Genomic DNA, 27,530 nt, shown 5'->3' on the forward strand with positions numbered 1-27,530 from the left:
CAGGTAAGAATGAGCCTTGTAGAGCAGACAGATAATTGCATCTTCCACTCTAAACTTTGTTCAGTAGGCAGTTTGCAGTGGGTCCAGGTGGTCTACCACAAGAGAGCTCCTATAGTTCAGGACCAGCCTCATTTCATGATGTGAGATGCAATGCCATTGGTCTGTCATCATTTGGTGAAGACAAGCCTGCCTTCTTTTGAACAGAAACAATGTAGAATGTTTTCCATAGCAGTGGTACTTTCTGAAGCCTTAGGGACAGATTGAACAGGTGACAAAGGACACCACAAAGTTGGTCAGTGCAGGCCTTAAGAACTGAAGGACACTCCGTCTTGACCAGTGGCTTTTCCTATATGGTAGCCCCTTCACTTGACCAGCGTTTATAGACACCTCATTCAGATGGTCACAGGTGGGCCTGTCCCTTAGATTGAGTTGAGATGGCTGGTCTGCTCTTTGTGGTCTCATGTCTGTGATTAGATTATCTTTTTGGATAAAGGCATTTGTTGATTTCTTAAGAAAATTATCAGACCAAGAAGATTTTCCTGTACTGGCTGTTGTATGAGGAACCATTGTTGTTTGCACAACTCTGACCTTTAGAATCAATATAAATGATCTGTTTTTACAGCAGAGCCTTTGTGCTCTGTAAATGGCAGCAATTGGCTGCATTTGACATTTCATTGATTGAATGATGGGAATTTAAATGAGTGTTCATATCTGTGAGCTAAAGGGAACCTTACGCTTGAAATTGGTTTGGTGGTCCGTTTACCCTGCTGATACAAGAACACTGAAATATGAGAATGTGCTGCGTTCAGTTTTATTTAACTGCTTTCTCTTCAAACTTCAGGCTGATGATGATTCCTCTGCAGTGGATTTGCAGAAGTGTCTGTTCCCCATAGAGAAACCACTTAAGGAAGCGGCTTCCAGGTAAGCAAAGAAGATTATGCTTGGTGCCACTGATTTTATACATAACATTAACTTTCCTCATGATTCTTCAATTTTTGTAGACAGACTCTTGCTACCTGCATTGAAGAGTACCACAAACAAGTCCAACTGTGCCTTCAGAATGAGGTAAGCATGAACTACTTCACACTTTTAAAATGGATACTGACTGGAGTTTATCTGCAACTGTGCTGTTTTTCATGTACAGTCGAGTCTCAAAGTTCTTAACACTAGAATTACCAGAGCCTACAAAAAACTCGTAGATCTGTCCCACCTTAAATCGCTTTGCACCTCTCCATCATCGTCTTTTGTCTTTTAAATGTGTTGATAAGCACCAAGCAGCCTACTATCGCATCCCCCAACCGCCACAGTTTACTTAGCTCAACTCTGTTTACCTGCGTGTCAGGTGCTTAGCATTGTGTAGAGTGAGAAGTCAAGCAAAATGACACCTTTATACAAATATTCTAGCGTTATTTGGAACACATACATTTCATTTCTACGTAAACACATCGTTAAAACAGAAACGTCTTTCATGTTTTAGTAATAATTGACAAAATGTAGACATGAAGTGTATAATGTGTGAAGCCTGAATTCCAAATATCAAGTACTGTAAACACTTAATCACAAAAGATACAAATATATCAAAACGGGTTTCGACCCCGGTTGAGTCCGTTTTGAGAAGTGAGCTGCTCTTATTCTTACCATCTCAGAATAAAAACGTAAATTTGATTTCAATTTTTAACAGCCGGTGTAAATTTATGATACTTGTAAAGGTTAGCTTTGTTTTTTTTTTTTTATTCAGTTTTATTCTCTCAGTTGCGTTCACGATCCCACCCCCATCTGACACTGCTGTTTTCACATAAAGACGCACTAAAACAATGGTGAACTGAGATCATGACAACGGTTCTACATTGGAGCAAGAATGCACATTGTACTTTTGCCTTTGCTGTACTTTGTACACAGGAAGCTCTGCAGTCTACTTGTGACTTTACACTGTAGAAAGTAAGTAAATAAATAAAATGTAAATAACATTCAATCTGGCTGTTATATACAAAGTACAGCGACTGCAGCTATAGACTCTTCAGTACGCAAGCGACTCTCCACGCTAGTGCTTAGATCTGGACAGTGTATGTGCCTAGAAAAAAAAGTCTAACTGCATTCTCGTACTATTGCTTGCGTACTAAAGTGTCAGCAGGCACTTTTCATGGCATTACATGTATTTTTTGAGCATCCCCGTGTCAATCAAACACAGGAAGCTCTACAGTCTACTTGTGACTTTACGCTGTAGGAAGTAAGTAAGTAAATTAAGGTAAATAACATTCGATCTGGCTTTTATGTGAGGAACATAGTGAAAAGTCAAGCAAAATGACACCCTTTATTGGCTAACTAAAAAGATTACAATATGTAAGCTTTCGAGGCAACTCAGGCGCCTTCTTCAGGCAAGATGTTAGTAACGCAACTGAGAGAATAAAACTGAATAAAAGAAAAAGAAAAAAAAGCTAACCTTTACAAGTATCATACATTTACACCTGCTGTTACAGACTCCAATTAAATGTATGTTTTTTATTCTAAAATAGTAAGAACTTGTCCGTGAAGTTTTGATTACCAGTCAACAGTTAATACCGTGGCGCCACTGAAGCAGTCATAGTAAATGCGTGTCAATGTCACAACCTAACGCAGGTTCTTTTTCTGCAGTTATATTTTTGAAGCGCACTTGTTCTGTTGTATTTGTACCTTTTGTGAAAGTGTTTTATTTGATACTAGCAAAATACCTGCGCTTTGCAGCGGAGAAGTAGTGTGTTAAAGAAGAAAAAGAAAAGGAAACATTTTAAAAATAACATAACATGATTGTCAGTGTAATTGTTTTGTCACTGTTATGGGCGTTGCTGTCATCAAGGATTTAATTATCATTATTTCTTTCAATCAGGTTCGTATTTGGAGGATGTGTTGTGTTCAAGTTATATTCCGTGTTTGTCAACCGTTGTAAAGATAACAGGTTTCATTCATCGAAGTGTTCACAACCCAAATCGCTACTCGTGAATCTAAGATGTTTAACAGACATTCCCGGTTTTAACTTGTGGAATCACCTGCGAGTATTTAGCAGCAGCGTGTCTATGAACTTGTGGAATCACCTGCGAGTATTTAGCGGCAGCGTCTCTATTAAGTTGTGGATTTTTCTGCGAGTATTTAGTGACAGTGTCACAAAGTTGTTTTCGTCAAACTGCGTCAGAAAATGTACCATGATGTCTGACACACCTCCTTTTTACTGTTTTCTCACAGCTTGGGTTGCTGCTGTCGTAATTGGTTTGAGTTTCATGGTTTGTTTCAATTACGTTAGTATTTGCAGGACTTGTGTTGAAGTGAAATTCGGCATCTGTCAAGAGTTGTAAGTATACAACAAGTTTCATCGATAACTTCACATCCAGCTTTTGAGATTTTAAACATTCATAAACATCAAAGTGTCCTCTACTGAAATCGTCACCTGTCAATCTAAGATGTTTAAGAGGCATTGGCGGTTGTCGAAAAGTGTAAAATATTTGGCCATTTCGATACACTTGAAAGCGACAACCGAACAATTCAGCGGCACCATCAACTCACATGCAGAAGCATACGTGAAGGGCTTAAGCATTTCACTCTTCTAGTGCTCCTGTGTAGTCTAATTATCTCTTGTACCGTCATCAGTCCACACCTTGAACCTGTGCCAGTCATTCAAAACATAAGACCCAATGTTCCTCCGGATATCAAGATTGAGCCTGATATGGCCGTGCAATATGTAACACAGAGAATGGAAAAGGCAGGCGGCATCTCCGGGCATGGAAACCACTCGGTAAGTGACAGTTCTTTGATCGATGGTGATCACCTCGATAGACATCTTACCACCCAAATCGCAACTCGTGAATCTAAGATGTTTAACTCTTTTAGGACGGATGTCGACTTTTGTCGACAGGAGGGGTTGAGGGTGCATGACGACTAAAGTCGACATCCAGGGATAGAGGGCGATAATCAGCTGTTAATGGCGACAAATCTCACTGTCACGTCACAGGCATTCCCTCTGTGCTTGGAGGAATGCTAGACTCGTTGACTCGGCAACTAATCCTTGCGTGTGCCTGAGTTGTGAAATATAACCAATGGCAAGATGACATCGACATGTGACAAGGGAGCGAAGCGAGTGCAGAAAAGAAAACACTCGGCAGACAATGTTTTGCGTATTATCGCAGAGTCGGACTCTGATTTTTCAGAATCGGATTTTATTGACAGTGATCAGGAGATTGAGCAAGAGAGTGAGAAGCTGGCATCAGCTGATCAAACACCAGCCGATGCCGCGCCAGCGGATCTGCTGCCAGTTGAGTGCCTTCGCGCATACGATGCATTTACGGCAAGGTTCGTGTGGGATAAATACATAGACATTGATCCGTTGAGAGCCGATCTGGCTGCTGGACTTCACAAGATGGCGTGGCTTGCTGTTGGACACGACAGATCACCAGCTGCTGTACTTCAGGCTGCTCTCTCCTGATGCTGCTTTTCAGCTACCGTCAGACGAGACAAACAGGTACGCAGAGAAATTTTTTGAATCACGGGCTACGTTTGCATCGCATTCTCGTTTTTCAAAGTGTAAACCCACAACAATAGACGAGATGAAGCGTGCTGTGGTATTACAAATAGAGATGGGACAGAACTGGTGATATAACTTCAGGGAGCATTGGTCCAAACATGCTTTGTCCCCTGGTGGCTTTGGACAGGTTATGCAGCATAAGTTTTATTCACTTCTGTAATAAACAGAAGCAAATCCCATGGGGTGAGCCAGGCTATAATGCCATGCATAAAGTTCATAAAGTTTCAGAAGATGAAAAGAGATGACAATACGGTTTTCTTGCGGGCAGAAAACTTGGTGGCAGTGGAATGGCACGATGGCCAAAGGGTGACTTGTCTCTCTACAGTACACACTAACAATATATGTGAGAAAGTGCAGCAACAGACAACTGAAAAGTAGCCACCAAAGCAACACGTATTGTAAGCAGTGCAATGTGGCAATGACTGAAATTGGCTGCTTTGAGCGAGATCAGACTTTGCTGTGTAAAATGTATGTGAAATCATAGTATGCAGGCTCATACAACATGCAAGACAGTAACATTTGTCAAAAGTAAATATTTTTTGTTGATTTGATATGTTAAACAATTGCTTTGTGTTCTATTTTAAAAAATGTTAGTTTTTGGAAAAATATTCCGCCCTGGGAGATAAGAAACAAAAAACAAAATTACCCCTAAAAGAGTTAACAGGCATTCCCGGTATTAACTTGTGGATTTGTCTGCGAATATTTAGCGACAGCGTGTCTATTGACTTGTGGATTTTTCTGCGTGTATTTGGCGGCAGCGTCACAAAATTGTTTCCGTCTAGCTGCATCAGAAGATGTACCACGACGCCTGACACGCCTCCTTTTTACTGTTTTCTCACAGTTTGGATTTCTGCTGATGGACGGCCTCATATGGGCAGGCAGTCAATTACGTGGGAGGTGCGGGGATGGGGGACGCAATATAGGCAGGCAGCCAACTACGTGGGAGGTGTGGTGAAGGGGGAACGCAACTCCGCCTCACACCGCGACCGAGCTGCAGGCTATGGACGTATATATGTACGTAAGTAGGATTCAGTTATGACCGTTACGCATAGAATTTCAAAATGAAACCTGCTTAACTTTTGTAAGTAACATGTAAGGAATGAGCCTGCCAAATTTCAGCCTTCTACCTACACGGGAAGTTGGAGAATTAGTGATGAGTCAGTCAGTCATTCAGTGAGGGCTTTGCCTTTTATTAGTATAGACTAGCAGAATACCCGCGCTTCACAGCGGAGAAGTAGTGTGTTAAAGAAGTTATGAAAAAGAAAAGGAAACATTTTAAAAATAACGTAAGATGATTGTCAATGTAATTGTTTTGTCACTGTTATGAGTGTTACTGTCATATATATATATATATATATATATATATATATATATACACACACATATATACATATAAAGATATCTACATATACACATCTATATATATATATATATATATATATATATATATATATATATATATATAATATATATACAGTAATCCTCGCTATATCGCTTTGACTTCAGCGGTTTCACTCTATCATGGATTTTAAATGTAAGCACATCTAAATATATATCACAGATTTTTCGCTGGTTTTGGATTTCTGCAGACAGTGGGTCTTTTAATTTATGCTACACGCTTCCTCAGTTTATTTGCCCTGTTGATTTCATACAAGGGACGCTATTGGCGGATGGCTTAGAAGCTACCCAATCAGAGCATGTATTACGTATTAACTAAAACTCCTCAATGCTATAAGATATGCATCCCGCGCGGAGCTTGATTGTTTGCTTGTCTCTGCCTCACTCTCACCCTCTCTGACGTTCTCTGCGCCTGACGGAGGAGATGTGAGCAGAGGTGCTGTTTGCACAGAAGCTGTTTGCTTAAAAGATACTGACGCTCCTCTAAAAAATGCCGCTTTATTGCGGTGCTCGGCATATTTAAAAGCACACGTATTGATTTTTTGATTGTTGCTTTAATCTCGCTGTCTCTCTCTCTGACTTCTCTGCGCCTGACAGAGGAGATGTGAGCAGAGGGGCTGTTTGCACAGAGGCTGTTTGCTTAGAAGATACTGACGCTCCTCTAAAAATGCCCGGCAAACTTAAAAGCACAAGTATTGATTTTTTGATTGTTTGCTTTTCTTTGCGCTCTATCTCCCTCTGAAATTCTCTGCTCCTGAAGAGAAGAAGATCTATTTGCATTCTTTTAATTGTGAGAAAGAACTGTCATCTCTGTCTTGTCATGGAGGACAGTTTAAACTTTTGACTAAAGGGTGTTATTTCATGTCTAGAGGGCTCTAATAATGTTAACAGTGTGGGAGAGTTTATAAGGGCTTAAAATATATAAAAATAACTACACAAACATATGGTTTCTACTTCATGGATTTTCGTCTATCACGGGGGTTCTGGAACATAACCCCTTGATCGAGGACTGGATTACTGTATATATATATATATATATATATATATATATATATATATATATATACACACACACACACACACATTCATACACACACACATATATACAGGCACATATATATATATATATATACACATATATATACATATCTACATATATACACACATATATATACTGTATATAGCAAAATCCCCGCGCATATTAAGAAATAAAAGAAAAACTTTTTAAACTGAGGGAAAATATACCAATAACCTATCTTTTAAGGATCTGCTTGTATACCACGTTGTCAGTTCAGCACTCCGGTTGTAATATGACCAAGCTGTGCACTCAGATTACTTTTGAGAATGCAACGTATAGTTTTTGTCCAGTAGGAAAGCAATGTTGCCTCAAATCAATGGCAACCTTTTGTAGAGTCTGTCCCTGAGACTTATTATTTGTCATCACGCAGCAGAGCCTTACTGGAAATTGGAGGCAACTGAATTGAAATGGGAGATCAGCGGGTATAAAGGGGACGCGAGGAATACATTGAGTGTGGAGAAACTCTAGAGACAGCGTGTGTATTAACTTGTGGATTTTTCTGTGAGTATTTTGTGGCAGGGTGACGAAGTTGCTTCCGCAAGACCGCGTTAGCTGTGGAGCTCAGCTCGGAGCATATTCTTTTCCTACCTTGTCAATTGTGTAATGCATTTTTTGAACAGGTTTGATGCATGGAAGTGATCACTCGTACTGCGTTCATTCAGTTCACGTGAGCTGCTCTCTTGTGTGATGTTGCGATGTCCATGGCTTTATTTAATGTTAGCTAAGACCCGGCACTTAAAAGTTTCTCGCTACAGCAATTTTAATTCCGTTGCAAAGTGATCCAAAGTCTCGTTTATACCTCGTGTCTTCTCATTAAACTTGTATCCTGCATTACCCGTGAGCATGAGAAACGCCAGCAGCAGCCTGTCTATGAACTTAATTTAAAGTTTAGGTTTACACCTTGCTTTCTTTCCGAAGTAGCAGCACTCATGAATATGGTTGTATATGTCACTCGCTCGCTTCTTATTGTTTCGCTGCCTTCTCAATTATATAATGCATGTTTTCTTCAGCGCTTTTTGGAGCTCTTCCTGGTTTTCTGTGCACTGCGTTGACAGTCAGTTCACGTGAGTACGTGTAAGGCGTGATGATGTCACACAAAACTCCGCCCCCCCACGGCTTTCGAGCTCAACTCCATTACAGTAAATGGAGAAAAATACCTTCCAGTTATGACCATTACGCGTAGAATTTCGAAATGTAAACTGCCCAACTTTTGTAAGTAAGCTGTAAGGAATGAGCCTGCCAAATTTCAGCCTTCTACCTTCACGGGAAGTTGGAGAATTAGTGATGAGTGAGTCAGTGAGGGCTTTGCCTTTTATTAGTATAGATTTGGAATTCAGGCTTCACATATTATACACTTCATGTTTACATTTTGTTAATTATTACTAAAACATGAAAAACGTTTCTGTTTTAACGATGTGTTTACTGTACATAGATTGTTGTAGACACAGAACACACATGAAATGCATGTGTTCCAAATAACGATATAGTATTTGTAAAAGGTGTGATTTTGCATGATTTCTCACTCTATACAACTCTAAGCAACCGACATGCAGGTAAACAGACTTGAGTTGAAAAAACTGTGTGGTGGAGGAGGATGTGATAGCAGACTGCTTACTGCTTATCGACACATTTAAAGGACAAAAGATGCTGATGGAGAGGTGCGAAGCGATTTAAGGTGGGGCAGATCTACGAGTTATTTCGTAGGCTCTGGTAATTCTAGTGTTAAACCCCTTGACTTTCTGCACACTTTATTGTATTGTGGATTAATTTGCTGTTTTTGCCCATCAGTCTACACTCGATAACCCCTCATGACAAAGTGAAAACATGTGACCTGAGAGGTTTGCAGATTTATTACAAATCAAAATGTGAAATCCCTTATTCCTAAAAAGTATTCTGACCCTTTGCTGTGGCACTCCAAATTGTTGCCAGGTCCATCCTGCCTGCTTTAATCCTCCTTGAGATGTGTCCAGAACTTGATTGCAGTCCACCTATGGCACATTGAATCAACTGGGCATCGTTTACAAGGGTACACATGTACTTGTGTATAGAAGATCCTATTGCATGTCAAGACAAAAACTAAATGTACTCCAGATGAGGCGTTACCTTTGTGAATAGATAGACATGAAAGGCACTATATAATAGATAGATATGAATGCTAAGTCACTTCACCTCCCTGTGTTTGAACTGGGTAAAAACAAAGGAAATATAACCAGTTGTGTCTCAGATGCAAGTTTCTATGGATAAACGTGTCAACCAAATAATGATAGGAAGATTGATAGGAAAGACTGTATATACTAGAGCAATAGATTGGATAGAAAGGTACACAATAACAGATGGATATTGTAGTTGGTAGGATTAGATAGATGGATTGTGTAATTGGCAGGATTAGATAACTAGATAGATGTGTTGTTGTTCATCTGTGGTTGTGTTTACCTGATTTTAAGACCTTTTAAGGACCAGGCTATTATTATTTTTTTTAATCATGCCCTGATACGTAAAACCTTAGAATTGAAAGAGGGTGTACTTTCTTTTTCACATGACTGTAACATGTGCTTTTAGCCTTGATATGTAAGTAGCAATATGAAATTTTAACATTAATCATATTGCAGTTTATATCTCACTCACAATAATCTCAATATGATCTGTGCACACCTATTCTTATTTTCAGCATTGTTTCATCTCATATTTCTTGCTGTTGCTCTGTTTTTGATCTAATAAAAAAAAAGGAATCACAAAGGAAAGAAAATGTAAATTGGGTTTATTCAGGGGACTTTTGCCAGCTGGTAGTAGCTTGGTACATTTGTAATGTCATGTGATTTATTTATTTATTTATTTTTTATTAACCTGCTTAATACAGACCAGGGTCGCAATATGGGTTGGGTGCTGGAGCCTATCCCAGCTAGCACAAGGCAGGAAGAGACCCTGGACAAGGCAAACACTCAATCTCTCTCTCTCTCACACACACACATACACACACACACAGCAAGTATACGACAGGTTCAACTTAGCATTGCCAATTCGCCTAACCTGCATGTCTTTGAATATTGTGGGGGAAGCCCACACAGACATGGGGAGAACATGCCAACTACACGCATTGAGGACCTGGGACATGAACCCTGGTGCACTTAACCCCCTACCACTGTGTCACTGTACTGCCTTGCCTCTCTATTATAAAAGAAAATCTTGAGACGAGACTATTGCCAAGAGATTTTTTCAAGTCCCGCCCTCCTGTCAAGCATTTCTGGTTCACGGCCCATGACTTTGGTTCTCTCACCTCTCATTTGTATGAATGCTTTTGTCAGACGCAGTCCCTGCGCTCTCAGCTCTTATAAATTTTTACGTTTTCCTCACTTTAAGTTGCCAATTAAAGAAGATTGTATTATGTCCAAATCTTATTGAAGAATTTCATCCCGAAGGGCTATCAACAGAAGAAATGAGGACATGGGAAATCTTGGCACTGAGAAACGATGAAGTCAAACGAATACATGCGAAAATTGACGATCAGTTACACAGCAAATTGGTTAAATGCGTATCAATAGACTCTGCTGAAACAGTTGTTGGTGATGGTGCGGAAGATGAAAACATCAACTTACAATATCATAAAGAATAACAACAACCGTTAACACTGCCTGGTCTTTCACCGGCCGAATTACTGTTGAAAGAAGGATGTATTGTAATTTATGTCTGAGTGATGGGCTATGCAATAGGACAAGATTAGTTGTATTCAAAATTGGTCGAACAATTCTAACAAAAATTTTAACAGGCAACAAGAAGGGTAATGTAGTATATCTTCAGGGAATAACATTAGACACCAAAAGAGATCTTGATATGCCATTCATATTAAAACATTTACAGTTTCCTGTTAGAATAGCTTTTGCTATGACAATTAACAAATCACAGGGGAAAACATTCCAGAAAGTCGGTTTATTTATTAGAGAGAAAGAAACGAAATTCACTCACGGGCAGTTATAGGTTACGTTGTCACGATGCATGTCCAAACACAGAATCTAAATTCAATGTGATATTGACGAAAAGCTAATTCAAAAAATAGTTTTTGCTGAAGTTTTAATGTAAAAGTGTAAATTTAAAAAGTGTTTGGATGTTAATTTCAAAGCCAAACAGAACGAAAATGTATAATGTAACGAATGCCTCTAACGCAACATGAAACATAATTTTCTTTCAATTTATTATGTTTTACTATTTTTTACTATGGTTAGTTACTCACTGTAATGTAAAATAGTTCTATTATGCATATGTAACAATTCTCATGAAAATAACAATCTGATTAAATTGTACATCTGCTACCCCATATGCAAGCGACAGAACCGCAAAGGGGTTAGCGTATAGCGCCCGGCCAGGGGTTGGCAAGTGAAACGAGCAGGGGGCAGAGCCCCCTAGCATTTATAACTTTCACTTCATTGATATATTTTAAACCTAATGTTTTCAACCTATTTGGGTATTTCAAAGTTTCCATGTGTGTACTACATGATATGTCTGACGTTGCAGTGTTGTTTGATTTTGTTTTTATGATACTGTGTTTGCAAACATGTGGGTTGCTCTGAACTGGTACCTGCCTATTTCTAAGAACAAATTTAGCTGAACTTTGATCAATAACACTTTTTTTTTTGTAGAATAGCCAATTTAAAACGGTGGACAATGTAGTCCAGGCGGTCAGAAATATGTGTTCTGCGTTAGACGGAGTTGAGACAAAGGCTGTCACAAATGCCGTGAAGCAGCTGAAAAGATCTGTGAACCTTCCAAGAAGCAAGACCTTAGAGGTAAGGAGTGCTTTTATATATTTTTTTTTTTTTGTTGTCAAACTTTTATTAAAAAGATGGAAAATACAAGTTACAGTATATCAAACAACCATGAAAACGGCAAGACAATATAAGACACCCATCCCACCTCACCCCTAACCACAAACAGCACAAGTTCATCATTGAGGAATAAAGGCACAGCTACACACAGGAAAAAGAAAACAGTCATCACGTAAAGCTGCCATCCAGGTACTGTAAGTCTGAGTAAGGTGTATACATGATTGCCACTTAAAGATATTTGAGTCAGTCGCACCACTCACTGTAGCAGCTTAAGCCCATCAGCTAAAGCCCAAATTGGTCTTGGACTTCTTGGCTTTTTCTCTGTCTTTTGTAAACCTCAAGTCCGCAGTCTTGCTTTTATCTTTGACAGTAACCTCTCTTTTGAGAAACAAGTAAATTCTGTTGTCAAGAGTTGCCTTTTCCAGCTTCGTCTTTTAGGGTAAGATCAAGCCTTTTTATCTTCTAGGGAACTTGAGAAAGCTACTTCTGCTTTTATCTTTTCTCGCTTTGAATACTGTAACTCGCTGCATTCTAGGATTAGCAAATCTCTGACACGCAGGTTACGGTTGGTCCAGAATGCTGCAGCTCGCTTTCTGGTTGGGGCAAGAAAGTCTGTTTCTGTTTCTCTAATATTAGCTTCTTTACGCTGGCTGCCTGTCAGTTTTTGAATTGATTTTAAAATCTTGTTGCTAGTTTTTAAATCTTTACATGGGCTCGCTCCTGCCTATTTATCTGAATTGTGTGTTTTACACCAGCCATCCAGAGTGCTTAGATCTTCTGGTCAGTTGTCTCTTGTTGTCCCTTGTACCAAGTGACAAACTAAGGGGGACACACAGGGCTTTTGCAGCTGCTGCTCCTCGCCTGTGGAACTCTCTACCTCATCATATAAAGGAGTCGTCTATAATTGAACTGTTCAAAATGAGATTAAAGGCTCATTTCTATTCACTTGCATTCCGTGGCCTTCAGTAATCCTGATGGTTTCCTCATTGTGATTATATAACATTACTTCTATTTATTATTTATTTTATTTATGTTCATATATTCTATTTCTATTTATGTTATTTGCTTGTTTTCTTTTATTCTATTATTGTAAAGCACTTTGGCCACACCATTCCTGTGTTGTTTTAAATGTGCTATATAAATAAATTGACTTTGACATAACTCCAGAATTGAGAATCGAGTCGGGAGATTTCCAATTTAATGCTATGGCTAATTTTACAGCGATTCTGCCCTAACGGTTCAACCTCTGCCAGAAAGAGAAAGAGCAGAAAGATCTCAACGAAGTAAAACCTGAGGAGTAAAATGGGACATGACAGGAGAGGGCAGAAGAAAGAAAGTGCCATGCAGCTCGCCCAAAGGCTGAAACTGCTGGACATTACCAGTGCATCTGTAAAAAAAAAAATTAAGTAGCTTGGTGTTTAGAAGAGGAAAGAGAGCAAAGAAGATCATTAGAGGTGAACCCTTTACAAGGAGTGATCTACAGGTGGTGCACCAGTTTGACTTGTGTGTGCTGGTGATTGGGATTCCTAGATCAACCCAATTGAGAGGAGCAGAGTGCTTTTATATTATTTTTGTTATTATGTTTCTCTCTTTTAGCTAATAAGTTTCTATACTTGTACAAGGCAGTTGTACGGTCAGCTTGTTTTTCATGTTTACATTCCATCGGTCCATTTTGAAACCAGTTAAATGCAATTTGTAAGGCCAGTTATGGTGAGGCTGCGGTGAAAAGTGCAATGTGGCTTTTTTAGTTTTCATACTCAGTCCAGTTGAGTTGTTTTTGTGTAGTCCTTGGAGTGTTGTAACAAGTTCACAGGTACAAATCACTAATAGCCTAATGAGCACACATAAAGACCCTGATTCACTTAAACACGCAGGAATTTAAAGCAGTAACATAAATGCACCGTAACAATATCGGTCTATTAACAGTATCATTGAGCCAGGGCAGGAGAGGAAAAACAAAAACTCAGCCAGCAGCATCCCTAGAGAAAATAAACCTCTGGGGGCTTTTGATATCCTGCCGTCTGAGGACCACCCTGGTCTTTTGTATATTTATGGTCTGTAACACAAAGTGGTACTACTCCAGGGGACTTGATGAGGTGCTTCCAAAAAAAAAAAATCTATAAATAAACACAAAAAAGCCGTTGTAGCTTTTTCTGGTGTAAAGAACAAAAAAAAGTTTTATTTTGACAGTTCTTGTATGGGGGAGCAAGTAAACGGATCTAAAGACAAAACCAAAGCACTGAAGAAACCAAATTAAAGTAAAAGTAACCCCAAAAAACCAATGTCTACCAATGCAGAACCACTTGCCTCCCTTCCTCATTTATTGGTCAAATGTCCTTACATCAATTCAAAAGCTTGGCATTGTGTGAATGAACTTCCTGTTCATGATGTGTGACGGTTTTTCCCGAAGTATCTATTTTAACAGAATTGTACCAAATAATGCATGTGTTTTACACATTTACAGCATAGAACAGGATAGCTGATGTGCAGATTATACAACATGAGTAACGTGAAGTGTATTTTTCCATGGACATTTTTCACATCATTTGCTGTTGTACAGCATTGGCCACCCTTAGCTTGTATTATATCATAAACTTTATTTATTCTTCCTTCCCCATGAAAATATGACATTTAAAATTCTCAGTCAACACTACAAAACATATTTAAAAAATAAATAATTTTTGGATGGACTATTCCTTTAAGGGGGCTTCACAAACTAACCAGATCAGGCTAATAAAGCAGACATTGAAAGCTTTGATTTGAAGGCGTTGACGCACACTCTTACCTACTCTTCTTCTCTTGTTGGTTCCCATTTTCCAGTAAATTGAAATCCATGCCTTACTGTAAACATCCCACATAGACAGGAAGTTGGATGCAATCCTGAAATAAAAGGAGCAGTTAATCTTGGTGAGAACTACAATGGAGTGTCTGCAATGGACTAATGCCCTGTCCAGGGTTTGCTCCTGCCTTGCGCCCTGTGCTAGCTGAGGAAGGCTCCAGCATAACCCAGTCCCTCCAAACAACAACCTTAGTTAGAAAATGTCATGATTTAATCTTGGTGCCAGAACTTGTGACACAAAATAGAGCCATATGGGTGGAGGTAGTGAGTTATAGTGGGAAAAGGAACTGGTCACACAAGCAAGGAGGAGTGCCAAGCGTAAAGCAGCCAGCCAGCCAGCCAGTCAGTCTGTCTGAACAAAAGAGATGGATTATACCACACACTCCTCAGGCTTACTAATTTAATGAAACCACAAGACTCCCTAAGAAAATAAGAGAAGGCATCAACACCACACACCATGAGACTGTGAATGAATGAATAATTGAATGAATGATTGGTGATGTGATTGGGTAGGTGGACGAGAGAGAGCATGTTAACCTGAGGTTGGGAACTCAGACCTTCAAAATGAAGAAATCCCTCTGGTGAAAGTAAGATAAAGCCTTAAAGGTCTTTACTATATTGGAACCTTGGTTCACGAGATTAACCCATTCCAGAAAGTGACTTGTGAACAGAAGTGCTCGTATTCCAAATCAAATTTTCCCATAAGAAATAATGCAAATTTAATTCATCCATTCCACAACCCAGAACTGCTGATACAAATACATTGCATATAGTGGTAAGTACCCCTTACTCTCATTGAACTCCTGGAACTTCTCGATGTGTCTCTCGGCAGCTGCTTTATTAATAAAGTATCTATCTATCTATTATATAGTGCCTTTTATATCTATCTATCTATCTATCTATCTATCTATCATATAGTGCCTTCTATCTATCTATCTATCTATCTATCTATCTATCTATCTATCATAACTGTGAATATTTCTTTTTTTAAACTTCTCAAACCATCCCCTGTCTTGCTGTAAACGATTCCGCTTCTGAATCATTCATTCCAGGGGGTTTTCCTTAATTAGATCAGCATGCAGCTCCCTGGCTTTTTCACATATATGAGTGCCACACTGTTTCTGGTTTATCCACACTAGCAACATCGATTGCTTTAGGTCTTTGTTTCATTAATACTTTAACTCATTTTGCCTCATCAGTGCTCTTGAATCTATCTTTCTCTTTAAGAATGGCACATATTGTCGACTGTTGCTTTGCCATAATGGCGTACCAGATCAGCCACAAAAATACCGTCTTTGTGTTTTTTTGATGATCTCATTTTTCATTTCTATGGTTATTTTTGCTAATTTCTTCATGGGTGCATCCTTTAATGCTTTCTTTGGCTCCATGCTGGTCATACATTTTCATAACTCAATAGTAAAATTTGTTTGCAATAAAATAACTCGCACATTAATTCGGCGAAGGACGGGCTCAGACTAAGTCAAGATTCCTTTGTCTTCCTTTGTAGACACTTGGAATAAGCTACCAAGTAGTGTGGTAGACAGTAAGACGTTAGGGACTTTCAAAACTCGACTTGATGTTTTCTTGGAGGAAACAAGTGGATAGGACTGGCGAGCTTTGTTGGGCTGAATGGCCTGTTCTCGTCCAGATTGTTCTAATGTTCTAATGTTGTTCTAATGTCTAACCAACGCCACACAAACCATACATGTTTGATCATGTTCGAAAACAGTCAGGTTCCGAGTAACTACTTGTGTGCATAGACCAATTTCATGACAGAAAAATGCTCGTATACCAGATCACTCGTGAACAGAGGTCTTGCTGTATTTCTAACTCCAATCCTCATCCTTGCCAGTGTTGGATTGGTAGTAACGTTTTGACTTCTATATCAGTCTGAGCTCTGTACTGTCATGGTCCTGAAGTAAATAACGAATAACTTCAAAACCCTCCGTCTCGCTCCAGACTCCCTTATGCACCAAGCAATGGTTCGTCTCCCTGGTGTTTCCCTCTTGAAACCACAAAGTTATGATCACATTGAAGCTATAAGGGAGGAGTGCCCCCCAATGAAGACCCAGTCCTCATAGCGAGTATCGAAGGAAGGTGGAGTTTTGAATGGTTTTGGTTCTGCTTGAGAAGAAAACTCAACTCAAGTTTGTTTCTTGTATCAAAAATCTTGAAATGCTGGTACCATACCATTTCAGAAGTACCGGTCTACTGCAGTACACTGCAGTCATTTTTTCCCCTAATGAATCTCCTTGTTTAATTAACTCCTGTTTCCTCTGTAATGCTTCTTTTAGAAAAGAACTGTAGTTTCATGTTTACATTTTTTATAAATTTACACAAACTTTCACCACGGCTTTGATGGGTCACATACAGTATGCAAAGTGTCACCGCCTTTAATTAAAGTAATCGATGTGGCTGTGCTATGGCTGTCTGTGGCGATTCTTCAAGGGGGAACAAACCCCAGTCCCTGATCTGTTGGTCATCCTATACTCACTCCCAAAGACGCTAAGAAGGGTGAGATTGGGTCACGAGAAAAAAACGTTTAAGAAACGCTGCAATAGAATTAAGCAAACCCAGTTTTGCAATTTTGTATCTATTTTTTATGTATGGAAATGTAAGAATAGTATTAAGAAATTAGTACGTTAATGATTTCTGTGTACCTCATGACAGCACACATTTAGCTATCATCAAGAATTGTAAATATACAGTGGATATAAAAAGTCTACACACCCCTGCCAAAATCAAACCGACATAAATGCTGTCAGAACTGATTCCATCTTTATTGTAAAATTGCCCAAAAAGACAGAGTGCTGTAATAAAATCAAAACGAGTGTTCGTTTAGGTCAGGGGTGGCCACTCTTTTTTGGCTTGCGAGCTACTTTTAGGTCATAATGACCTACCTACATTAAAAATGCTATATATTTAGATACTGAGTATTTACTCTGTTACATTTACTTGAGTAACTTTTTAAAAAAAATTGTACTTCTAAGAGTAGTTTTACTGCACCATACTTTTTTACTTTTACTTGAGCACATTTATGAAGAAGAAACGCTACTCTTACTCTGCTACATTGGGCAACACTCGAATCGTTACTTTTTTCCCATTAGATACAGTCTGACAGACAATTTTCAGTCCGCTCTCTGTAGCTCACGCTGTGAAGTTGCACACACGCCTTCCATTGCGTCTCCAGCTCTGACACAAGGTTTTGGATGTTCCCCAAATCAAGGCGCTGCAGCTTTGAGGACCGATGTTGCATTTTTCGTTTGAAAGCATTAACTGAGCAAAAGTATTGACCAGATTGGTTTTGTCTTTTCCTTGCAGCTGTAGATTAAGCTCATTCAACATGTTGGTCAGATCGGAAAAAAAATGCCAAGACTAGTGGCTATTGATCATTAGTAAGTTGCTTGTATTCTGCATGTTTAATGACGAGGAGAAACTCCTTTTTCTCTGGCCAGGAATTTCTCCCTAGCCATCTGCCTCAATGAAGGCCTCTTTTATAATCTCTCTATCTTGGAAGGACTTCTTATGATTAATGATCGAGTGACTCACCCAGAACGATGCTTCGGTGTGTCTGCCTTTTCTTTTGAATTCAACCGAGTGAAAAATGACGGCTGTCTGATTAACTGCGATTTTAGTTCCCTCACCTTTCTCTTTCTCAGATCACTTTTCAGAAGGAAGTCAGTTTCGTAGTTTTTATGAACAGTTCGAAAGTGCCTTTCCACATTTTCCTTCTTTGGAATAGCAATGATAGATTGACAGATCAGTCAAACGCACTTCAATTGTGACATTGTGAGAGGAAAAAATCCTCTTCCAATTCCACATCCAGCCCATAAACAACAATTTCTTTTTTAAATCCCTTCTTTAGTCGATATAAATTGGAAGGCTAACTAGATCACTTAGACAGACAGAGTTTTGCAGTAGCTCATGTGTTTGATCGTGCGGCAGGGATGACCAGTGTGTTAGAAGAGAAGCGATCTCAGACTGGCCGTCCTATATGTCAATCAAGTGGCAATTGCCATAGGGAGGATATATGACAGACTATCATTTTAAAAAACTTTTTTGAATGCAACACGATATACCTGTACTAGCTTTGCGATCTACCAGGCGATTGACGCATTGGGCACCCCCGGTTTAGGGGGTGTGCACACTAATACAACCAGGTTTTTGTTGCATTTGCTTTTCCTTTTTTCCCTGAACAGTTTTTGAGTTGTTTTCACCTTCTTTGTATTGATTACAATCGAAGAAAATATAAGAAGCAACTTTAATAAACAATTATTGATGAAATTTGAGATATGAAAAATTCAATAAAAAAAATTAATCTTCATAATAAAAAGTATAAAATGGCCCTTATGGAAAAGGTTGCAATCAAATATGTGATTTAATATGTGATTCCATTACAACGAACTCCCAGGGACCTAAAACAAAATTTCATTGTAATGAGATTCTGTATTTGTTACTATTGTGCTTTCTTTAACATGCGCCCAAGCGTTTGCAATCATTTCAATAGCTTCTTTTGCATTTATTTTAATCTCCTCCTGTCCACAAGTTATTCTGACGAGAATTTTTCCCAGCATTTCCGTGCGATAATACACTTTCAGGGTGCGAATGATGCCCAAATCCAATGGCTGAAGCACTGCTGTGCAGTTGGGTGGGAGGAATTCAAGGCGAACATTATCTAAATGTAGAAGCATGTTGTGAGGTTTCTGAACTCTTGAGACCCACTCCCCACCCAACGGGAACAAAACACTTAAGTGTGTCCCGAAGCGTGATTGCACCGTCTGTGGAAGATTGTTTGTCTGTTGCCGGGCAGGGCAACATCAGCCTCATAGCGCTGCAGTGAAGCGACACAGAAGCAAATCATGAAAGATCGGGGTTGCGCTATTATAAGTCCCTGTCTTACACCCCAAAACACAAGGCTTAGTCTCAGTACTTTAGCAAAGCCAGCTTTATTCAGCTTGAAACGGGAGCGGCACACTTATGTATTGTAGCGTGATCTGCCACTTTGCTTTACACAGATACAGCAGTCAGGCAGGGTCAAGGCCAGGTCAGTGACCAAGTAAACCTGTTATCTGCATTTACAAATATACCTTGCATTACCCACCGATATCTTTTCTGTTTGCTTTGGTGGAGAGACACAGCATAGCTTTGAGCCTGCTGTTGCCCCAGCAGCAGATAAACAGTCTTCCATAGACTCGGAGATCGCACTTCAGGATGCTGTTCGGCGTGTTGTCCCATAGACGGAGGTCCCAAGGGAGTTTACAAACCTCACATTTTCTTGAATTAGTGCCACATTAATAAGAATGTTTCTTGAACGAGCGTCACTGAGCCGCATAAAAACTGCTTTTTCGATGTCTTCAAATGCAGCAGTTCACATACATTTGCAACCAGAGGTTTTCCTTCTTTTTTTGCTCGGCCTTTCAAGAAAGTTGATAGTGTCGATGGCGAAATTCCGAATTCTTTTTTTTCCAATTTTTTTTCCTAATATGAACTGTTATCGTTTTTTCGTGTCTGCCGTTTCTATAGGAGGGTGACAATGAGTTAAATCCAACGGATGTTTTTCAAATGTTGATGAGCAATAAGCAAAAGGTATCGCTGAAAACCACCGAAAACAAACAAGGCACGAGGAAAGTTCGAAGAAAGAAAAAAAAAAGAAAATGTTTCTGTTTGGGGATCATTGTGCACAACTGAGCTGTGGCCACAGAACTAACTGCTCTGCAGATGATTCATTCAGGCATTTCAAAGTCTTTTGTGCAAGTATCTGCTGAATGTACTTCGTAGTAAAGAGATTTCTATAGACTCGCGTCATATGCGGAAACTGTCGGGACCATAAAAATCCTTCGTTGTAAAGATATTCATTGTAACGGAATTTTACCTGTATTTTTAAATATTAAAAAAAGAATACTATGTGAATATTTATTTAATAATTTTAAAGATATTCAACTTAAAAAGGTAAAGATATAACAAATAGCGTATTAATTAATATTACCATTGTTGAGTTATTGTGAGAGATGTGTCTCATGAATGCTTTATATGAGATAGAAAAGCAGATGCTGATAAATAAAGATGTGTTTTAATAAAAGGTTTTATTTAGCTCACATTGATGAGCAGATTTCTACTGTCTATTTAAAATTAGTGATAATTGAGACTGCAGTTTGTTGTGAAGTAATCCTAGAAGGGGTGAGTTATTAGTGTGAAATTCATATTCTTTTTTGTTATACATTTTATTTTGTAAACTTAGTATGACAGCTTTTTAATGAAATGATTGCAAAGCGGCAGGTATCAGCTAGTGTTCTTATAAAACCCTAACGATTCTTTTCAATGGGTATCAAAACAGTTTGGACTTGACAGGCACTTAAACTCACAGACTGTGTCATTTTCTGTTCTGTAGGCCGGTTTGAAGTCTGCAGATGGCTTTACTAAAAGCACTTCAGCTGGTAAGTTTACATTATCCTTTCTTCTAAGAGGATGGCACCACCACTGTTGCTTTCATTAAAGACTAACATGGTGTGTTGTTTTACATCCGTAGCATCGTCGGGTCCTAACAGCCCAGTTGAAGAAAGCATGAATGCCCTGACCACAGCAGTCTGTGACCTCCTGCAGCTGTACTTGAAATCATTTAGTAGCAGCCCTGCATCTACAGAGTCCAGCGTAGCCGAGACGAGAGCCATAAAAGAGGCCTACAAAACAACAGAACACCTGCAGTTTACTCTGTTTGCTGCTCACGGGATTTCAGCTAATTGGGTGAGCAGGTGAGTCTGAAGGTCCCCACCACCATTGAGAACAAGACTGGACTTTGTAATGCGACAATGTGTTCTCTTTTTGTTGTGATGTGCTGATCAGTTTCTATTTTCATTGTTCATTTATAATTCCGCCTGTGAACTTCCTATGAACATTGTGGCTTTTTGTCATGTGACCTCTTTACTCCAACAAGCAACAGCCTTTGAGAGTGTCACCTAATAAATTAATCTCCATTAGTCCATGGGCTTCTGGAACACCTGTGGACATCTGTGGTGAAGAAGAAAACATGACACATCAGAAATGCAATTTTAGCTTACTAAAGGAAAACTCCACCTAAATTGATACGTTTTAATGTGTTACTAAACACTGTGTAGTTTCTACTGACAGCCCAGAACAATCTTAACCTCATGTGTTCAAGCAGAACAGAGTTAACAAAGCCTCCGATACAACAGGCATCTTTGGAGATAAACGCTGATCAAAAGCAAACATTATCAAAAAGTCCATTAAAATAATGTCAGATTACTCCTATTGTGTAATCTAAATAAATGTCAATTCATCTAGTCATAGGCCCACAACACACAAGTTTATATTTTTATTAAAATATTTTTAAACTAGCGGTGCCACCTGACCAAGACAGGTTGAAATCTAAGTAATCAGCCTAGACCACAGTGCACCGTCTATCGGAATGTATTTTGTAATGCTTGTGGTAATCATTTCAACAGACGGTACATCACAAACATGTGGAGTAATGAAGTGCATTGCGACAAATGCTTGCATTTGTCATTCCAATAGGTGGCACATTGCAATACGTTGTACTTCTAAAAATGTTAGTGTTGTGCCATCTTTTGGATTGACAAAAGCATGGGATCCAGACAGACACTTACCCTTTTATTAAAGAAAACGCACCTCAGGTCACGCTCCTGCTCAGGTACAAGCCATGTTGTGTGTAGTTTTGCCTTTTTCTGTTGAACAATACACCATGATGTTAAGAGTGGTGTTCCATAGAGGTCGGTGTAAGGGTGTTAGTTATTTTTTATATATATATTTATATATATATATATTTTTTTTAAATAATATTTATCCTCGTGTTCTTAAGGAGGCTAGTGAGTACATATATAAACCCTTGACACATTTTTTAGGAAGTCACTGTGCACTGGAGAGATTCCAAAGGACTGGAAAATGGCAAATATCATCCCATTATATAAAAAGGGTGACAGGGCAGATCCAAGCAACTATAGGCCAGTAAGCTTAACATGTATCACAGGAAAATTAATGGAAGGAATTATTAAGGATAAGATTGAGCAACACATGGCAAGGACAGGAGTTATTCTGAACAGTCAGCATGGGTTCAGAAGAGAGAGGTCGTGTTTTACTAACATGCTGGAATTCAATGAGGAGGCAACAAAAAGAATATGATCAAAGTGGAGCTTATGATATTATTTATCTGGACTTTCAGAAAGCATTTGATAAGGTGCCACATGAGAGGTTGGGCATCAAGTTAAAAGAAGTGGGAGTTCAGGGTGATGTTTTTAGATGGGTGCAGAATTGGCTCAGACACAGGAAGCAGAGGGTGATGGTGCGAGGAACCTCATCAGAACTGGCCGATGTTAAGAGTGGTGTTCCACAGGGGTCAGTGCTAGGGCGCTGCTATTTTTAATATATATAAATGATTTAGATAGGAATATAAGTAACAAGCTGGTTAAGTTTGCAGATGATACCAAGATAGGTGGATTAGCAGATAATTTGGAATCTGTTATATCATTACAGAAGGACTTGGATAGCAGACAGGCTTGGGCAGATTTGTGGCAGATGAAATTTAATGTCAGTAAATGTAAAGTATTACACATAGGAAGTAAAAATATTAGGTTTGAATACACAATGGGCAGTCGGAAAATCGAGAGTCCACCTTATGAGAAGGATTTAGGAGTCATAGTGGACTCTAAGCTATCAACTTCCCATCAGTGTTCAGAAGCCATTAAGAAGGCTAACAGAATGTCAGGTTATATAGCCTTGATCTGTGGAGTACAAGTCACAGGAGGTTCTGCTCAACCTTTATAATGCACTGGTGAGGCCTCATCTTGAGTACTGTGTGCAGTTTTGGTCTCCAGGCTACAAAAAGGACATAGCAGCACAAGAAAAGGTCCAGAGAAGAGCAACTAGGCTGATTCCAGGGCTACAGGGGTTGAATTATGAGGAAAGATTAAAAGAGCTGAGCCTTTACAGTTTAAGAAAAAGAAGATTAAGAGGTGACATGATTGAAGTGTTTGAAATTATGAAGGGAATTAGTCCAGTGGATCGAGACTTGTATTTTAAAATGAGTTCATCAAGAACACGGGGACACAGTTGGAAACCTGTTAAGGGTAAATTTCGCACAAACATTAGGAAGTTTTTCTTTACACAAAGAACGATAGACACTTGGAATAAGCACCAAGTAGTGTGGTGGACAGTAAGACGTTAGGGACTTTAAAAACTCGATGTTTTCTTGGAGGAAACAAGTTGATAGGACTGGCGAGCTTTGTTGGCCTGAATGGCCTGTTCTCGTCCAGAGTGTTCTAATGTTCATATATATATATATATATATATATATATATATATATATATATATATATATATATATATATATATATATATATATACACACACTTCAGACCCCACAAGCCCCCACTGCTTTTCAAACACACTTTAGTGTAAGCTTGCTGGGTAGTCCATAGAGGAGGCTCCGAATATCGATGTATGGATTGCGCCATACAAGAGAGGTGCATGATTGTGTGGTGCAGCAGAGGTTTTTGTTCGGGGGAGTTTTCCGTTATTTGTTTTGGAACTCTTTTAGTTCCAGTATTCAGGTTCAAGAGCTGGTATCAATACCAAACATCAAACTCTTACTTCTGTTCCATGCATAGGACCTACTTTGGAGGAACTTATAAATAACGGTTATGTATTCTTTTTTTTTATTTTATAGCTATGAAAAGTACTACATGCAGTGCTCACTGATGCATAACGGAAGGAACTTGTTTAAGCCAGTTCAGTCGAAGAAAGTCGGAACTTACAAGAGCTTCTTTTACCTCATTAAATGGGATGAACTGTAAGTACTTGTCTTTTATTAATTTTTGCGCATGGTCACCACTAATGTCCCTTTAGCAGTGCTCGCCTTTATATTTAAGTAGAATGGACAATCCAGAAGTTAAGTTGAAGGGCAATGGCTGCTGCTCAAGGTGTACTGTTGGACTAAATCTACGTAAATCTTACCTGCATCTCAAATCTGAAATCCTTATGTGATGATTCAGACTGGCAGACTAGCAGGGTGTCCATAGATCAGGTTGGCAAGGTGTCCTCCAGGCCTTGGCAGAAGTGTCTATAGCCAGCAGGATAGGAATACATTTTAGTTTATTAAATCATTATAACATTCGGTGGTCTGCAGTAGAATTTGGATGTCAGCTTCGTGCTCTTCCTCTTTGTCTTTGATTGAATTCTCAAATATTAGATAATTTCACAGGTCTTTGCATCCTGGACTCTGCTTGACATGAGCAGACCTGTGACTGACAGAGTGTCAAGGTGAACTCATCCATTCTGGTTCAACTGAGGACATGAAATTTTATATAAATTCTAGAGGTATTGGAGTTAGAATAAAAGTCAGCGCCCCAAAATTCCATTTCATAGATATATAATTTTTTTTATTCTTTTTCCTTTATTCAATTATTTGTATTTCCTTACCGCATATCCAAGATTGTTTCATTCTTAGTTTAGATAAACTTTATTAATCCCATGGTGAAGTTCAGATGAATACAGCAGCAGAAACAAAAAGCAAGGATAGAGACTCGCAGGACGAATGCAGCCAATCAATCAGTAAAAATAAACTTAACAAGTACATCAGGAGGAAGTATTGAATTGCCTGATATCAGTGGGCAGGAAAGACCCCCAGAGGTGTTCTTAGCACACCATGATGTCATTGAGTTTTGCCACCAGCCTCTTTTCCACCACAGCTTCCAGTGTGTCCAGGGCTGGCCCTGTGATGGATGCAGGCTTTCCTGGTGGGTTTTTCATTCATTTTGTTTTTTTTTTTTAGCTCAAGTTGCTTCACCAAGAGACCGCAGTGTAGAACGCCACACTGGCTACTGTGGACTGATAAACATCTCCAGCAGCTTGCTGCACACATCAAAACATCCGAGACTCCTTAGGAAGTCCAGTCTGTTCTGGCCCTTCTTGTCCAGCGCCACTGGGTTGTCAGACCTGCCCAGTTTGGTGGTACTTGTATCTCTGTACCACTTCCATGTCCTCCCTCGGTATGGTGACTGATCTTTAGAGGCTCCTTGGCATGCCGGACATCCACCACCAGCTCTTTTCCCTTGCTGATATTGAGATAGACAGGGTTTGTTTCCTACCTTGTGCCCTGTGTTGACTGGGATTGGCTCCAGCAGACCCCTGTGACCCTGTAGTTAGGTTATAGCGGGTTGGATAATTGATGGATGGATAGATAGATAGATAGATAGATAGATACTTTATTAATTCTAAGGGGAAATTCACATTGCTGGTTGTCATCCCTGCATCACAAGGACAAAGTCTTCCACAACTTTCGTGTACTCCGACTTGTCTCCATTTTTAATGCAGCCCATAATGGAGGAGTTGTCTGAAAACTTCTGTAGATGGTGGTATGCTGGACATTCATTGTGCAGAGGAGTGAACAGAAAAGGAGACCGGACAGACCCCTGAGGTGCTCCAGTATTACACACCACCATTTCTGACACACACACCCCCTCAACCACAAACTGCTGAGCCACAAAATGCTCACAAAGTGCTGTCTCTTGGTCTGGTAGTCCATGATCCAGAAGATTGTGGGGGGCATCACTGATGCAGAAAACTGAATGCCATGCAAGGTTAAGGATGTTTTTCACATGGTATTTAATGTATGAAGTACAGTTTATGTAAGGTACAAGAAAATGAGAGCATGAAGGAATGAAGAGTGAGTGCGAGATGGTGGAAGATACCTGTACCAAGGTGTGGATTTGATTATAGACTGTTTCTACCAGTATATGATTACTTGAATATTTCATAATCTACAGTATACTAATAAAAGGCAAAGCACTAATATCACTAATTCTCCAACTTCCTGTGTAGGTAGAAGGCTGAAATTTGGCAGGCTCATTCCTTACAGCTTACTTACAAAAGTTAAGCAGGTTTCATTTCGAAATTCTACACGTAACGGTCATAACGCCTGCCATGACAACTTTCTTATTCATGGCCCCATCTTCATGAAATTTGGTAGGCGGCTTCCCTGCGCGCTAACCGAAACTGATGTACGCCACTAATTTTACTTATTTCGATGGTATGACGCCACTGTCGGCCCCCATATTGAACTTTCCAACGTCACTAATTCTCCAACTTCCCGTGTAGGTAGAAGGCTGAAATTTGGCAGGCTCATTCATTACAGCTTACTTACAAAAGTTAAGCAGGTTTCATTTCGAAATTCTACGTGTAACAGTCATAACTGTCAACAACGTCCGCCATGTTGAACTTTCTTATTCATGGCCCCATCTTCACGAAAATTAGTAGGTGGCTTCCCTGCGCTAACCGAAACCAATGTATGTACTTATTTCGGTGGTATGATGCCACTGTCGGCCGCCATATTGAACTTTACAACGGTCTTTGTTACTTATGGGCCCATCTTCAAGAAATTTGGTACGCGGGTTCCCAACGCTAACTGAATCCTACTTACGCATATATATCGCCCATAGCCTGCAGCTCGGTCACTGTGTGAGGCGCCGTTGGGCCCCTCATCCCAACGCCTCACACGTTGTTGGCTGCCTGCCTATATAAGGCCGCCTGTCGCTCCAGTCTCTACATTCCCTTCCTTGCTTCGCCACGGATTCATGTCTCCCTGCTGATAACTACAGCCTTTTTATTTACATAAAAAGCCACGGCTTCTCCGCTGTTTTATTGTTCATTTATTACGATTATAGTTATTGTGTAGGTATTTTAGACTTACTTTACATTGTTCAGGTCCCCATTTCCTTTATCATTCCAACCGCTCCCCATTAACATGTCTATCGAGGTGATCACCATCGATCAAAGAACTGTCACTTACCGAGTGGTTTCCATGCCCGGAGATGGCACCTG

At 39.5% G+C, this 27,530-nt stretch overlaps 1 protein-coding gene across 1 annotated transcript in view; it reads left to right on the forward strand.

Moving 5' to 3' along the window:
- Window positions 1-27,530, forward strand: part of pik3c2a (phosphatidylinositol-4-phosphate 3-kinase, catalytic subunit type 2 alpha) — a 231,006-nt gene that overhangs the window by 118,516 nt on the left and 84,960 nt on the right. The window contains exons 6-11 of the mRNA XM_039740786.1: window positions 842-921; window positions 1,002-1,065; window positions 11,657-11,803; window positions 21,070-21,115; window positions 21,208-21,430; window positions 24,379-24,501. Of these exons, the coding sequence (XP_039596720.1) occupies window positions 842-921; window positions 1,002-1,065; window positions 11,657-11,803; window positions 21,070-21,115; window positions 21,208-21,430; window positions 24,379-24,501 (683 nt within the window). The remainder of the gene's footprint in view (window positions 1-841; window positions 922-1,001; window positions 1,066-11,656; window positions 11,804-21,069; window positions 21,116-21,207; window positions 21,431-24,378; window positions 24,502-27,530) is intronic.

The sequence above is a fragment of the Polypterus senegalus genome, chromosome 1, assembly GCF_016835505.1.
Source record: "Polypterus senegalus isolate Bchr_013 chromosome 1, ASM1683550v1, whole genome shotgun sequence".
NCBI lineage: Eukaryota > Metazoa > Chordata > Cladistia > Polypteriformes > Polypteridae > Polypterus > Polypterus senegalus.